At 48.9% G+C, this 13836-nt stretch overlaps 5 protein-coding genes across 5 annotated transcripts; 1 reads left to right on the forward strand and 4 right to left on the reverse strand.

Annotated features, from left to right (window-relative positions):
- Positions 1-119: 119 nt before the first annotated feature.
- Positions 120-3230, reverse strand: N7469_006841 (uncharacterized protein; the record flags this gene model as incomplete). The annotated part of the gene is made up of 3 exons (XM_056645759.1): positions 120-2183; positions 2237-2983; positions 3081-3230. 3 exons carry the CDS (start codon positions 3228-3230, stop codon positions 120-122), a joined length of 2961 nt encoding a protein of 986 aa, XP_056499200.1.
- Positions 3231-4408: 1178 nt separating this feature from the next.
- Positions 4409-5807, reverse strand: N7469_006842 (S-adenosylmethionine synthetase; the record flags this gene model as incomplete). The annotated part of the gene is made up of 3 exons (XM_056645760.1): positions 5681-5807; positions 5472-5557; positions 4409-5409 (listed from the first exon to the last, which is right to left on the reverse strand). The coding sequence occupies exons 1-3, from the start codon at positions 5761-5763 to the stop codon at positions 4409-4411; spliced, it is 1170 nt and encodes a 389-aa protein (XP_056499201.1). The 5' UTR covers positions 5764-5807.
- Positions 5808-6263: 456 nt separating this feature from the next.
- N7469_006843 (putative signal sequence-binding GTPase GPN3) lies at positions 6264-7133 on the forward strand (the record flags this gene model as incomplete). Its single annotated transcript, XM_056645761.1, has 1 exon — positions 6264-7133. One exon carries the CDS (start codon positions 6264-6266, stop codon positions 7131-7133), a length of 870 nt encoding a protein of 289 aa, XP_056499202.1.
- Positions 7134-7858: 725 nt separating this feature from the next.
- N7469_006844 (Apq12 family protein) lies at positions 7859-8404 on the reverse strand (the record flags this gene model as incomplete). Its single annotated transcript, XM_056645762.1, has 2 exons — positions 7859-8337; positions 8389-8404. 2 exons carry the CDS (start codon positions 8402-8404, stop codon positions 7859-7861), a joined length of 495 nt encoding a protein of 164 aa, XP_056499203.1.
- An 835-nt stretch (positions 8405-9239) lies between these two features.
- Positions 9240-12450, reverse strand: N7469_006845 (uncharacterized protein; the record flags this gene model as incomplete). The annotated part of the gene is made up of 5 exons (XM_056645763.1): positions 9240-9324; positions 9404-10878; positions 10937-11694; positions 11750-11877; positions 12152-12450. The coding sequence occupies 5 exons, from the start codon at positions 12448-12450 to the stop codon at positions 9240-9242; spliced, it is 2745 nt and encodes a 914-aa protein (XP_056499204.1).
- Between the last annotated feature and the right edge of the window lie 1386 nt (positions 12451-13836).

Genomic DNA, 13836 nt, shown 5'->3' on the forward strand with positions numbered 1-13836 from the left:
TACCCGAGAACTCCAAAGCAGCAAGGAAATTAGGGATATGATGCGAATGCAAAAGAGTAAAGGAACGCCTATGCAAAATGCACATGCAATATAATGGGTAAAAATGGGGTGGGGGTGGTTTACAGATCCATCTCGTCATCGTCCCAGCCCAATTGTTCGTAAATGGACTTTGATTGAGATTTGTCTGGGGTCACTGGTACAGTAGAAGTTCCCTTAACCGGCGTGCTTATGACAGCGGGAGGAGATTCTTTTCGAGTGGGATTGGCAGAGACCGTTTGAATGGGTATTTGGAAAGGAATAGACCGAGCAGATAATGAAGGTCTTTGCTTCTGCGGTGGTGTTTCCATGACACCCGATGGGCGCGCTTTTTGAGCCGAGTCAGTTATGAAAGGCGAAGAGCCTGAGACGCATAATTCTGTCTCTTGATGCCGTGATGAAATGGGTGTAGATGGGGCCATTGGCTCCGTAGTGGGATCAGTTGCAGAGCGAGGTGCTGGGAGATTAGGGACTCGAAAGAGACCCTTGCCTCTGTTTGATTTTGACAGTAAATCGTCCGCATCCGTCGATCCATTATTCTTTGCATTATCAAACAGGATTTTGGAAGAAGGGCGAGTGGGGGTTTCTTGGATAGAGCCAAGATCGGTTGATGGAGCTGGCCGTTTGACGCCGCTGACTGTTGTTGTCCGGCGTGAACTGAAAATGTTTGCGTCGGGGCCAGAGAATGAAGTCGCACGTCGACTCGACGAGGGAATCATGACGGGTGACTCCGCCAGTGATTGATCCGGCATTTCACCAGCGAATGAGCGGGATGGCGCGAGACTGCGAGGCAATGGTGGAAGACCAACGACGGCATCTCTCTTGCGATTTCCACGAGGGGTAGCCATAACCTGGACACCCTCTCCGAAAGGATTGCGGACCGGGTTTTTTGGCTTACGCGCACTGCCTCCACTGGACACTCTTTTCACGGCGTCATCGGCAATATCCTTAGCCACAAGTTCACGGTTTGGCTTCCGTAAGGCATGGATCGCAGCATCGAGCTCTTTCTTCTGATCGACGAGCATCTGAACCTTGCGCAGCTTCGTCTCATGTTGGCGTGCAGCAGCATGAAGATCAACTTCGCGGTTCTCTCGGCGTTTCGCTTGTTGAATGCCACCACGAATACTGCCACTTAAGTTCGGCAAAAGAGGTTCCATCGAATCACGATTCGAGTCCTGTTTCGAAGGGGCTGTTTTTGATCTGTGCAAGGAGGGAGCTCTGCTTTGAGAAGCTGCTGCAGCCTTCTCATCTGTAAGGACTCGCTGCAGAGAGCGTCTAGATTTTGGTGCTGGGGGCTGGCGTTTCACTTCTGCGCCTGGCTCCACGCGGCTTTTACTCGATGACTGGGACTTCTTCGCAGCTGGAGAAATGCCACCAGACACCCCAAATTTCCTGGTGATAAGCTTGCACTTATCAGGCAGTCTTGACGCATAGAATGGAATGATAACTTCAGTGCAAAAATCACGGACGGCATCGCTTTCAACCTTCTTCCCAGACATGTGGTTCTCGGTGAATGAGGATGCCTTGGCCGATTCTACGCCAGTGGATTCTTCCATGCTGACGGCGTGCCAGATACAAAGACGATCGAGATGTAACTCAAGTAGCACATTGAGATCCTGAGGCTTTTTAGATCTGGTCTTCTTAGTCTCACTTTTCGCCTCGCCGGCCATGTCGCCATCCTTTGGTTGTTCTGTAGCTTTGGGGGAATTCGATTCCAAGGAGAGGACCTCTAGAATCAATAATATTTGAAGTTGGGTTTCACGGAGTCGCAAGTCGGATATTTGTTTCTTTGTCTCTGCTTCTCGGGCACCTTCATGAACGGATTCTGTCATGCTCCGATCCTTCCACCATTTATGAATAAAGCCATCTTCTTCAGGGTACAAACCATTCTTGCCGAGCTTCTTTTTCTTACTCTTGCGTTTCTTGGTTTTCGAGGCACCTTCATTATCGGAAACTGCTAATACCGCGTCCCGCATAGCAGCTGGGAGAGATTCTTTGAATTTGAGATCCATCTTCTTGGCGGCAAGGATAGCTTCTCGGTAATAATCAATAAGTTCGGCCGGTGATTGAGAATCTTCTGGCGCGGAGTTTTGAAAAGCAGTCCGACAACGGGTCAGCGGACCTTTTGCAAAATAGGCCAAGGAAGTCTACTCCGGGTGTTAGTGAGCACAAACGAACGAGAACCTTTTCGAATACCCACCTTTGATATGTAAAGAGCCTGCAGATAATGGTCTCTCATACCCTCCAATAGCTCGCCTGGTGTCTGCTTTGCATCCTCCGTTGGGCTAGCAGGATGATCAATATCCATTCCACCTGTGTTGACCTGGGATTCTAATGGCGCGTAGAGCACATCGCCTACGTCAACGCTCTGAGAGATTGGCGCAACGGACTGGCTGCGAGACTGAACAACATCCACAAACGAAGGTTCAGGAAGTATAACGTCCGCCTGGGACCCTCCAAAAACCATATCCATGCGCAATCCAGCAAATTCGTCGCCCAGCCCAAGATCCGAAGGAGGTTCCTCGATTTTAGCAGATTGCCACCAATTAAGCGGATCTAGGATGGCACAATTATCTTCCGTCTCCATATTCACATCCAGATCCGAATCCATGTCTCCGGAACCCTGCCACCCCTTCGCCGCAACAACAATATCACCTTCGTGAACCCACCTCGCAAGTCTGGATAATGAATAGATCCCCCGCTTCACCCTCTCAACCACATACATTGCTCCTTCAACAGTCAACCGCACCACCAAAACCGTAGGTTCCAACCGTCCCCGCAAATCATTCTCTAAAGCGGGGATATCAGCCACGAACAGTCCGCCGGACTGTACGTCCGAACGGGAGGACGGCACATCATCAATCCATGAGATCGGAAATCGAGAACGAGGTAGAGCCGTAATTGGATCGAGAACCAACGGTTCATCCGATAATGAAGCGGCATGAGCCTGTACAACGCCCGTCAGCCAGGGATATCATTACCATCACCACCACCAGAACCCGTTGTAACCACTGTGACCCTACTGTGAGGGAGGCAATACTCACACGAATCACGATTGAAGTCGTTGAAAGCTGGCCCGCAGCAGTATCTGGTTCGAATTTCCGCTTCTTGGTTGATTGTTGGACCGCTTCGAGTTTGTTCAGTGCCGAGGAACTAAGAGGGTCCAGGATACCTGGTAGTGCTTGCGCAGTCATTGTAGCATCTAGGTAAGAGTGTGCATTTTGATCATAAAGACAAATCAAGAACGGAACGCTGTAACCATGAAATGCACATGCAATGATTGTATGGTGGAGGTGGAGGTGAAGGAGCGCGGCGCGGGTAACTTGTTGGCGTCACGCGTCGCGGTCAATACACTCCACTCCGCCTTTGCTCGAATTACAGTGGAAGAGTACAGTAATTCCTTTCGAAATAGTATTATTTTAGGGAAAGATATTGTATTCAATTTAAGTGATTCTAGACAGAGTTAGATCTATCACAAATTGGACTTATAAATAATTTGTAGAGGGACTGGAGCCGCTTAGATTAGTAGTCATTCGAACTATACTAAGCCTTCAGACTACTAATCACATTGGAAGTTCCAAGTTTAGTCGTAGTTTATGAGGGCAAACGAGATTCTGCATGTGGATAATTATCACTTTAAGAGATCTTTTACATTAGCACGTGTCGATTTCCATAACCATGAGTGGAAGTTATTCGCTGGGACGCTGAGGTTGTGGTAGATATACCATCTAGTTATCTGCGGGGCGAAGGATAAAATTTCATGCAATCAACCTCACATTGGCAGCGGTACTGAATATGAGATTTCGATAGCTGTGCTATTATGTATGACTACCTCTTTACATCTACTAAAAGGACGATTTTTTTTTTAAATTCATAAATTTAATATTAATTTGCTAATGTTTAGATTAGCGACCTTAATCCCGCAAGTCCTCAGATAATATCAGAATATTCATCTAAGAACCTGTCAGGCCGAAGCCCCCCGGAAAGGTTAAGCAATAAATCGAAATGCAAGGCTGACATGCAGAAGCATCGTTACTTTGGGGGTAAAGGAGGAGGTATGGGGGGCCGTTGAAGGTGATATGGGTGTTGAAGAACTTTCGCTCCGAAAACAAACGCCAAAACAAATCCGTCCCAGCCGATGAAAGTGGTATCATGTTGAATTTTGTCTTCGCCGTAAGGCCCGTCTTCTTCAGGGCGACCATGCAGATAATGAAACAAGTGGTAGATTGATTCCAGATCAAGAAACCAAGCTTTTATAGGGTTTTGTTCTTTTTGTGTATATGTCTATGCACGTGCTTTGAGTTGTTGAAAACAAAGCAAACTCATCACAGTCGTCAAAACGTCTCCGGGGTCACCGGACGGAGGGATCCGTTTAGAACTTAAGAGCCTTAGGCTGCTCCCAGCTGAAGCTCTGGTTGGTGAAGTGACCGTTCTTGGCGGTCTGGGAGTAGATGGGCTTGGCCAGGTCCAGGTCCTTAACAATGACACCAGGACGGAGATCGAAGTTGTTGCGGATGATCTGGACCAGCTCCTCGGAGGACTTGCTGGAGGTACCGTAGGTCTCAACGAAGAGGGAGAGGGGCTCAGCGACACCAATGGCGTAGGAGAGCTGGACAAGGGCACGGCGGGCCAGACCGGCGTTGACCAGGGACTTGGCGATCCAACGGGCAACGTAAGCAGCGGAACGGTCGACCTTGGAGTAGTCCTTTCCGGAGAAAGCACCACCACCGTGGGCACCCCAACCACCGTAGGTGTCGACAATGATCTTACGACCAGTCAGACCAGCGTCACCCTGGGGACCACCGATGACGAAGCGGCCAGAGGGCTGCATGTGGTAGACAGTGCGGTCATCCAAAAGGTTAGCGGGGATAACCTTGCGAACGATCTTCTCCTTGAGGACAGCACGGAGCTCCTCAGTGGAGACATCGTCAGTGTGCTGAGCGGAGATGACGACGGTGTCGACACGCAGGGGCTTGACGGCACCACCATCGTGGGCGTACTCAATGGTGACTTGAGTCTTGGTGTCGGGCAACAACCAGGGGATGGAGCCATCCTGACGGGCAGCCTTCATGGCAGCGTTGAGCTTGTGAGAGTACAGGATAGTGAGGGGCAGGAGCTCAGGGGACTCGTCAGTGGCATATCCGAACATGATACCCTGGTCACCGGCACCGAGCTTCTCAAGAGCCTCCTCGTAGTGAAGACCCTGAGCAATGTCGGGGGACTGTTGCTCAATGGCAACCAAGACGTTGCAAGTCTTGTAGTCGAAGCCCTTCTCGGAGGCATCGTAGCCGATGTCCTTGATAGCGCCACGAATGATCTTCTGGTAGTCCAGGTTGGCCTTGGTGGTAATCTCACCGAAGACCATAATCATACCTGTAAGGGGCAACGTGTTAGATTCAATTCATGCATGTCAGACGAATCGCAATGGAACCTACCAGTCTTGGTGGCGGTCTCACAAGCGACCTTAGAGAGGGGGTCCTCCGCCAGGCAGGCATCGAGGATGGCATCGGAGACCTGGTCGCTGTAAAACAGAGGTTTATGATTAGCATATGGACAGAGGGAAAGTAGAAAGAGAGCGCAGCCTCAATCAGGGGCAGTTCTCCCTCAATTCGGGAAGACGGGAAAAATAAGAAAAAAAACTCACGCAATCTTATCGGGATGACCCTCACCAACGGACTCGGAGGTGAAAAGGAAAGTAGGCTGCGAACCGTTTGCAAGGGAACCCATTGTGAAAGATGTGAATGACTTGAGGGTAAAAGTCTAGAGAGATGAGAGGAGAAGAGAGAAAAGAGGGAAAAGAGGGGAGGATGAGAGAAGGAAAGAAGAGAAGGGGGGGGAAAAGTGGTGGGGTTTTACTTTTTCGGGCCCAGCGAAAAGCGAGTACATTGCAGGTACCGAATTGGACAATCTTCTGCCAGTCAAAAAGTGGGTACTCTTTGTGTACCGCCCGACTCAATCCCTGCAAGGCACCGCCTGCCATACCGGAACTTCTTCGGGGGTCCGATGGCGCAATATCGGGCGGTGAAGGTGATAATATGGCAGAATCTAACAATATTTACACTATTTGTTATGTTTGCACTGTTTACATTCGGCAGACATGGCTCTCGCAGTTACCGGTTCCCCCGATAAGCCGATAACAATCAGGCCTCCGACAAATTCCTCCCTCCACTAAGCAAAGCTATTCGGGCCTTTTTTCTGGATAAGCTACACTCCCCACCACAGAAGCCATGTCGAAGTTCGGTGTTTTGGTAATGGGCCCTGCCGGGGCCGGTAAGACTACTTTCAGCAATTCTTTAATCCAACATTGTCAAAGTACTCGTCGCAGCTGCTTCTACGTCAATCTCGACCCCGCCGCAGAGAACTTCGCCTACGCACCGGACCTCGACATTCGCGAGTTGATCACGCTGGAAGATGTCATGGAAGAATTGGGTCTAGGTCCAAATGGAGGCTTAATCTACTGCTTTGAGTTTCTCCTTCAAAATCTCGAATTTCTCTCCGAAGCTCTCGACCCATTAAGCGAAGAATACCTCATTATCTTCGACATGCCCGGCCAAATCGAGCTCTACACACATATTCCTCTCCTCCCATCTTTAACACAATTTCTCTCCCGTCAAGGTCCCCTCAATATCAATCTCTGCGCCGCATATCTCCTCGAAAGTACTTTCGTCATCGACAAAGCCAAATTTTTCGCCGGTACCCTGAGCGCTATGTCTGCAATGCTGATGCTCGAGATTCCGCACGTCAATATTCTTAGCAAGATGGATCAAGTCCGGGATATGGTGACGAGACGAGAATTGAGACGCTTTGCCAACGTGGACGTACAATTATTGCAAAATGACGAGGAAGATCTTACCGTCGGCGCGAACCCGATGGCTGCGGATGCCCTGATGAGCGGCGGGTCATTCAAGCAACTTAACCGTGCTGTCGCACAGTTGATTGATGACTTTAGCATGGTGTCTTTCTTACAGTTGGATGTCTCGGACGAGGATAGCGTTGCTGGTATCTTGAGTCATATCGATGATGCTATTCAGTACCACGAGGCTCAGGAACCGAGGGAGCCCAAGGACGAACAAGAGGTCAACTATGAAGAAGAATAGATGCTTCATTTTTCTGAGATGCTATTTATTTTTCTTTCGGGTGCCACATCTTATCTCGTGCCGGCCCGAGATTGTCTGATCCATTCGCGTGAAGCGATTGCAAATCTCTGGTATCTTCAGATCTCGACCCACTTGACCCACGCCCATCTATATCCCGAAGCTACGATCTACATGACTCGCGCGAACAAGAACCAAAAGAGCACCCTGCAATCTAATTTTGATCTGACGTTTTAAATGACGGGGGAAGACATTTGTCAAGAGCAGAGCTCCAAGTGGGCATCGAGGATTGATTTGATCTTGAAGACCAGGAAAGAATTAAAGGAAGCCTGCGATATGAAATCAAGAATAACCAAAACACCTATAATCTAATCAAAAGAATCATGAATGATGAATGTGCACAAGGCCATAGTCCAGTCGTAATTCGCCGATTCAATCATAAAAAAGCAAGTCGGTACTCAACCCTGACAAATAATGAAGCCCCGACGCCACTCATTCCATTCGTACAGAAACCCCCCCCCCCCGCCCCCCCCAATACTGAATCCACTCCAATCATAGAAACAGCATATCATTATGAGACCACACAGAAAGAAACAGCATAATCCACGATAGAATGGAAAATGACGCAACACAGGAAACACCAATTACATATCAACAAAGGAAATTCCCAAAAAATCGAAATGAAGTTTCCAACTTCATGAATTTCTCATCAAATCCACTGTTCCTCCTCATTTCCACCCCCAAGATCCAGCAGGAATACCCCGATAATCCTGCTTAGAGCCGGGAGGTTGTGCCGCCGCGGCCGCAGCCGCATTAGCCCTATGACGAAAATCCTCCACAAAACCCTGAACGATACCAAGGACCCAGCCAAAATCCTGACCAGCCTTCTCAAGACCAACCTGGTAGACGTACAACGCGACAAGGACGAGGGTGCCCCAGAATGTCATGCGCAAGACTAGGAACATCCACCATAGAATGACGCGGCGCGCGTAGTCGAGGACTCGGAGGGAAATGTATAGAACGGCGATTAGCAGGATGATGGAGATGATGTCCGATGTTTGGGTTGTGGATGTCGTCGCTAGGACTGTAGAAAGGGGGGTGATGATGTATGGGTCGACCACTGTTGTGCGCAGGTTGGAAAGGTGTGTTGATAGTTGTGATGTTGTTGATGTTTTGAGGTGGTCTACTAGTGGGTTTTCGAGGAACTCTGAGGGATTTGTTAGCTTGTTTGTGGAGGATCCAGTGTAAGTTGGCTTACGTTGAATCGTGTCCATATTGAATGATGGTTTCCTTCAACGCTGAGGTGAGGAAAGATTAGGTGTTGTGTCTTGGTTGGCTGAGTGTTTTGTTTTTATGTTTGGGAGCGTGAAAGGGATCTTTGTTGAGTTACTCGATTGCTTTCTCGTTTTTCTTTTTTGGCGCGGGACACAAAGAGCTGTCTGAGCTTGAATCCTTCTTTATATGTGAATGCGCATTGAATTTTGAGATGTTGTGGTCTTTCACAAAGTGGTTGATGCGAGAAGGTTGAAATTGGAGTTGTCGGAGCTTGTGATAACAGTTGTGCAAACAGGACAAACATCACATTGCTTAGTCCATACATTAATCAATGATTGCTGTGAAAACAGTGTATTTCAAATAGAATAGTAGGATGTATACATGATAATTTGATCATCATATTAATCTGCAAATATTGCAAGGTGAAGAATAGATTTAGTGTATAGTAATATCTCTCATCAACCGAGTACTGTACAGCCGGATTATTTACCCAAGAAGTGGTCCAAATATTTACAAGCGTGACCAACTGAAACAACCAAAAGCTCCAACCGAGTACGGCACAATGCCACACTCACATTAAAATCACAATCAATCCCAATATAACAATAAACTCCAGTCCACGAAAAACAAGAGATGAGAATGAAATAGCCAACCATCTCAGGAATTATAAAGGAAGATCTCAAGAAATTAAAACTCCGGCACATACTTGAACTCAATTCATTCGAGTCAAGATGCAGATGCAGACGCAGACGTGAGTGGTATAGAACAGGAGAGGGGACCAGAAAAGAAATTGACGCCAGACCAGATGATTCTAGTCAGGACGCCTATACGCTACTATACGTAGTTCAGAGCCTTTAATGCATCGCGCTCGGTCTGAATTTCAGCCTGTAATCGGCGAGTTTCGCGAAGGGCCTCGTCTCTGCGGGGAAATAGTTAGCTCCGTCCGATAAACGAAAGACGATCTATCGATTCGGAAATCCAAAAAAAAAAAAACTTACCTATCAGATTGAAGTTGCGCCACATCAACCTGGGCATGATTCATTCGGCCCACGGCTTCTTCCATCTCCATATCTGCTTCACGGAGAAGTCGTTCAAGACCCTTGATGTGCTTCTCCAGGGTTTCAGCTTGGATAACCTCGGCTAGTGGGACACCAGTGCCACTGGTGGTTTGGTCAAGACGAGGAGTACGACTGCTAAATGGTGCGTTTTGAGGTCGTGGTGATAAAGCCACCGGTGTGCGACTACCAGTCTTCATTCGTATCAGTTGGGCATTTTGGCTCTCCTTCATCAAACGAATCTCCTCTTCATGTTTACTCATTTCCTCCTCGGAATACTGCTGCGCATACAGGAGAACATCTTCCAACTCCTTCATACGGCTTTGCAGCAAATTGATGCGCTCAACCGACAATTGCTGATCACGCTCACCCTTAAGAATGGCGCTCTCCAAACGACCGCGCATAGAACTGTTCGTCTTCAGCTGAGCCTGTACCCGCACGGCTAATGAGTCTGCGCGGGCAAGTGTTTCGGTCATATCATCAGACTGGGGCCCAGTCTCGACCTGCTGACGCTCCATTTGGAGTTGTTGGTAGTCGGATTCCAGGGATGAGGATGTCGCCATAACTTCAGCGAAACTTTCACCTTCAGCCTCCAGGCCTTCGGGCACAGCGGCATCTTGCTCCTGCAGCAATGCACGAAGAGAACTTGTCTCCTGCTCTGCACGATCAAGATCCATCTTCAGACCAGCAAGGTTCTTCTCACATTGCCACTTTCCATCCAAAGCATCCTCGGCGCGCATACGAAGATGATTCAAATCATCCCGTAAGCTCCTAACCTCTTTCTCGTACCCGAGCTTCCGTGGCGGACCTGCTTGTTGAGCACGCTGGACCTCGATTTCCATGATCTTGGCCCGCTTCTCGAACTCGCGCGCCTGGAAAGTTTGACGATCCAGGAGACTCTTGAGTGTGCGATGTAAAGCGTCGCGTTGGACTTCGATATCATTAACCTTATCAACCAATGACTCGCCGCCACCACTCTCACGTTCGTTACCCCCTGCCTTAACAGAATTTGACCTGGACAAGGACCCGGATCGCTTCAAGCCACTAGGTTTCCGGGCAAGAGAGTTGGATCGTGAAAGGCCAAAGGCCGAGTTCCGCTTTGACGTTAAACCATCTTCCTCCGCAATCGAAGCGAATCGTCCACCTTGTAATTGGGCTAAAGAGGCATTCTCGATCTTCAATGCTTCAATCTCCTCTATCAAACGTTGCATATCCGCTGGTGGCGTCTTTCCTTCTTTAAGTATGTCGCGTTCGTTTCGTAATTGTTCCAACTCCACACGCATGGCTGTGAGGAGATCTTCGAAGTTGTCTTTTGATTGTCGTTCCTCGAGGAGCTTCCGTCTGGTATTTTCTAACGCGCCTTCGAGCTCGGCAGTCTTAGATGACAAGTCGGACAAGTCTGTTCTTTCACGTCGCAGCTAATCACTCAATTAGTATAGCTCCTCTCTCTCAAACATATCTGTGATAGACACCTACCTGTTGGACCTGGTTCTCCAAAATTTGGACATGGGACTCAGATGCTGTCCGTTGCATTCGCTCCTCTTGCAACTTTTGAGAAAGCTCAACTTTCAACTGCGCACGTTCTTGCTCCGCTGCTCGACGAATCTTCTCGATATCTTCGCTGCGGTCAGGAGCATATCGAACCGAGCTAGTCCCTGAGTCGGAAAAATAATCACTCGTTCTCCTATTTGTCTCGGGGCCCTCTAACTGTAACCGTTCGACCAAATCCTCGAGCTCCATTTCCCGACGAATGGAGCCCGCCAACTCTGAGCTAATTTCACGCAGCTCATTCTCCAGATCTGAGAGCTTTGACGCAATCATGTTATCGGATCCACCAACGGTTCCCAGGGATGGTGTCCGTTGAGGAGGGAAAAACCCAGGGCCTTTGGAGTCATATGGAGAGGATGGTTTGATAGGGACGTTTGCTAAAGGAGGCATGGGGGAATGTAGCGAAGATCGACCACCATCGGAGATTTCTGTACTGGACGATTCACCACCGGGTGAAGTTGCTGTTGGTACGTTTGCAGTGTTTCCCTTCCAACCAAAGAAGGAACTGATCTTTTTTCCAGGGGTCTTGGGTTGTCGAGGATCTGAGTGGCTCATAGACATGGATCGTTGATCAATGTCGATGTGCAGCGGTGGTGGCCTATTCATAGGAGGGTGCAAGGCCATACTCGTTGCACGCCTTTGTGTAGGAGGCGGGGAATTAAGGACGGGAATGAAAGGCTCGCTCACTAGACGACTGTGCAGGGGGGGTTCCGATTCCATTCGTGAACTGTTGTTCGTAACTTTCATCAAAGAAGTCGACACTTTCGTCGTCGTCGTCGTCTTCGTCCTCGACCACGGACCTCAGGAACGCGGCAGAGGCCGAAGTGTCTATACGGAGGGGTTTGGTAGGAAGCTGGCCTCTTGAATATCTAGGGAATTTCGACGTCGGTAAGTAATGGGTCTTCCAGATTCTGGGGGAGCGCAATCGCATGTAGGACCCTCAGTCATTGACATGCTCCCTGATCTAAAGACTAAAGTTTCCTCAAAGCCGAAACTAAGGCCATAGACGAACAAAGAACCGATGATCAGGGGGTGTGGGAGGGAGGTATAGTATATTGGGTTTTTTTTTTTTTTTTTTGGAGGGAAGATCGAGTGGGACTGGCAGAATGGTGTTTCTCATTGATTGGGAAGTGTTGCGCATACCTATTTGGATTCCTTGGCACCGATATAAAGGCGTCTCCATCTACAAGAGAAGGAGACTGTGGACTCTCTGGACGATGAGGAATGAAGGTGGGCTGCTCGATATCACCCTCGATGGACAAAGGAGAGGAGGGGTGGATAGGGCCGGATTGACGAGGATTGGCATGGACTGGGAGTGGTTTTCTTCGTAGCTGCTGTTGTCCTTGAGAGGAAGACCCAGGCGGGGAAAGAGGAAGAATGATAGTATCTTCAGGAGTCGAGGTCGAAGCGGGAGAACCGCTAGTCGCAGACCTGGACGCCATTGGAACCGGGGAGTATCAAAAAATAGCCATCGATCGACAGTCACTCATACCGGGCCACACGGGGGGGGAGATAGGATGGCGCGTGCCAACAGATTGAAGCCAAAAGGGGAAAGGATTATTCTTGGAGGAGAGTTGTGACAATCGCAAAAGAAAAGGAGAAAGTGCCAAACGACGTCCAGGGCGATTGGCGCAAAAGCGCCCGTGGGCTCCAGACGCCTCGCAGTAGTGCGGGTCGAAGCAGGCTGGTGGAGAAGGGGGCGAGGCTGCATTCAATTGGATTGGAATACACTTGAGGCGCTAAGTGGATCAGCATGAAGATATCAGAGTTGTACATCCAGTCTCGGCTTCAAAACTCAGCTTATTGTGTATGTACATAATGATCGAGAGCATAGTGAGTACATAGAGTAGAGTAGATACTCTATACTCTGCTTGTCCACTTGGCCCGAATGTGTCTGCCACTTGCTATCTGATGTCCGCTGTTCTCTGCTGCTGGCTGTAAAAATAGAAGAAGTTCAATAGTCTCACTGGGGATGATTTCCCCCTTGAGTCGTGGAGATTCAGGGGTAAGTATTGTATTGTACTGTATTTTACAGGTACCTCTCTCCCGTCCACATTCTCACCACTTAATATGTACTTTATATTGTAATTCTGGTATCAAATATACTGCCGATTATCTTTTTCCATCTTCCATCAACGCCTCCTCCTCTTCTTCCAGCTTCAACCATGGAACAGCGGATGATTGATTCTAATTATCTTCCCCAAACTATTGTCTATCGTTTGTATGTTATCTGACGATCCCTTTTCAACAGATTCCATACTGTTTATCGTCAAACTCAATCCCCTCCCGATCATCCCACTCCTTCTCCTGTCATAGATTAAGGGGGTCCCCATCCTCGTCACCATACATATACACTATACAGGGACGGATACAGCTTCCTTCATGTACATCTTCTTGCCAGCATGGATCTTCGCCGATCGAGTGGAGTCCACCCCTTTTTCCCACCGCCCCCAAGAAGAACGTGCGTCTTGCAGAGACGTCCCGGAGACAGTCTTGGTGTGTGCCTTGTCCCGTCTTCCTCACCAATCACATCCCAAATCTCCTTTGATTGTCCACTGTAGCTCATCCCTCAACCTGGGGGCGTCTCGCCGCGCACTCGGGCCAGCGCGTGGCCACGGCCTGTCTTGCTACAACGGGTTTGGTGTCACCTCAAAGGATCAAGCTGGCGCTAATCAGTGTGCGCAATCCTACCATCAATCCTCCGTATAACTGTCTGTTTTGTACGCATGTACCGTGCGTATCAATGAGGGGTTCGGGACTTCTGACTCCCAGCTCACCCAACTCATGCCCCATCGGGAAGTACCTGCAGTTCCTCTTCCTGGCCAACC

Source organism: Penicillium citrinum (assembly GCF_028827155.1).
Source record: "Penicillium citrinum strain IBT 23319 chromosome Unknown utg000006l:1.0-3011923.0:1.0-3012962.0, whole genome shotgun sequence".
Classification (NCBI taxonomy): domain Eukaryota; kingdom Fungi; phylum Ascomycota; class Eurotiomycetes; order Eurotiales; family Aspergillaceae; genus Penicillium; species Penicillium citrinum.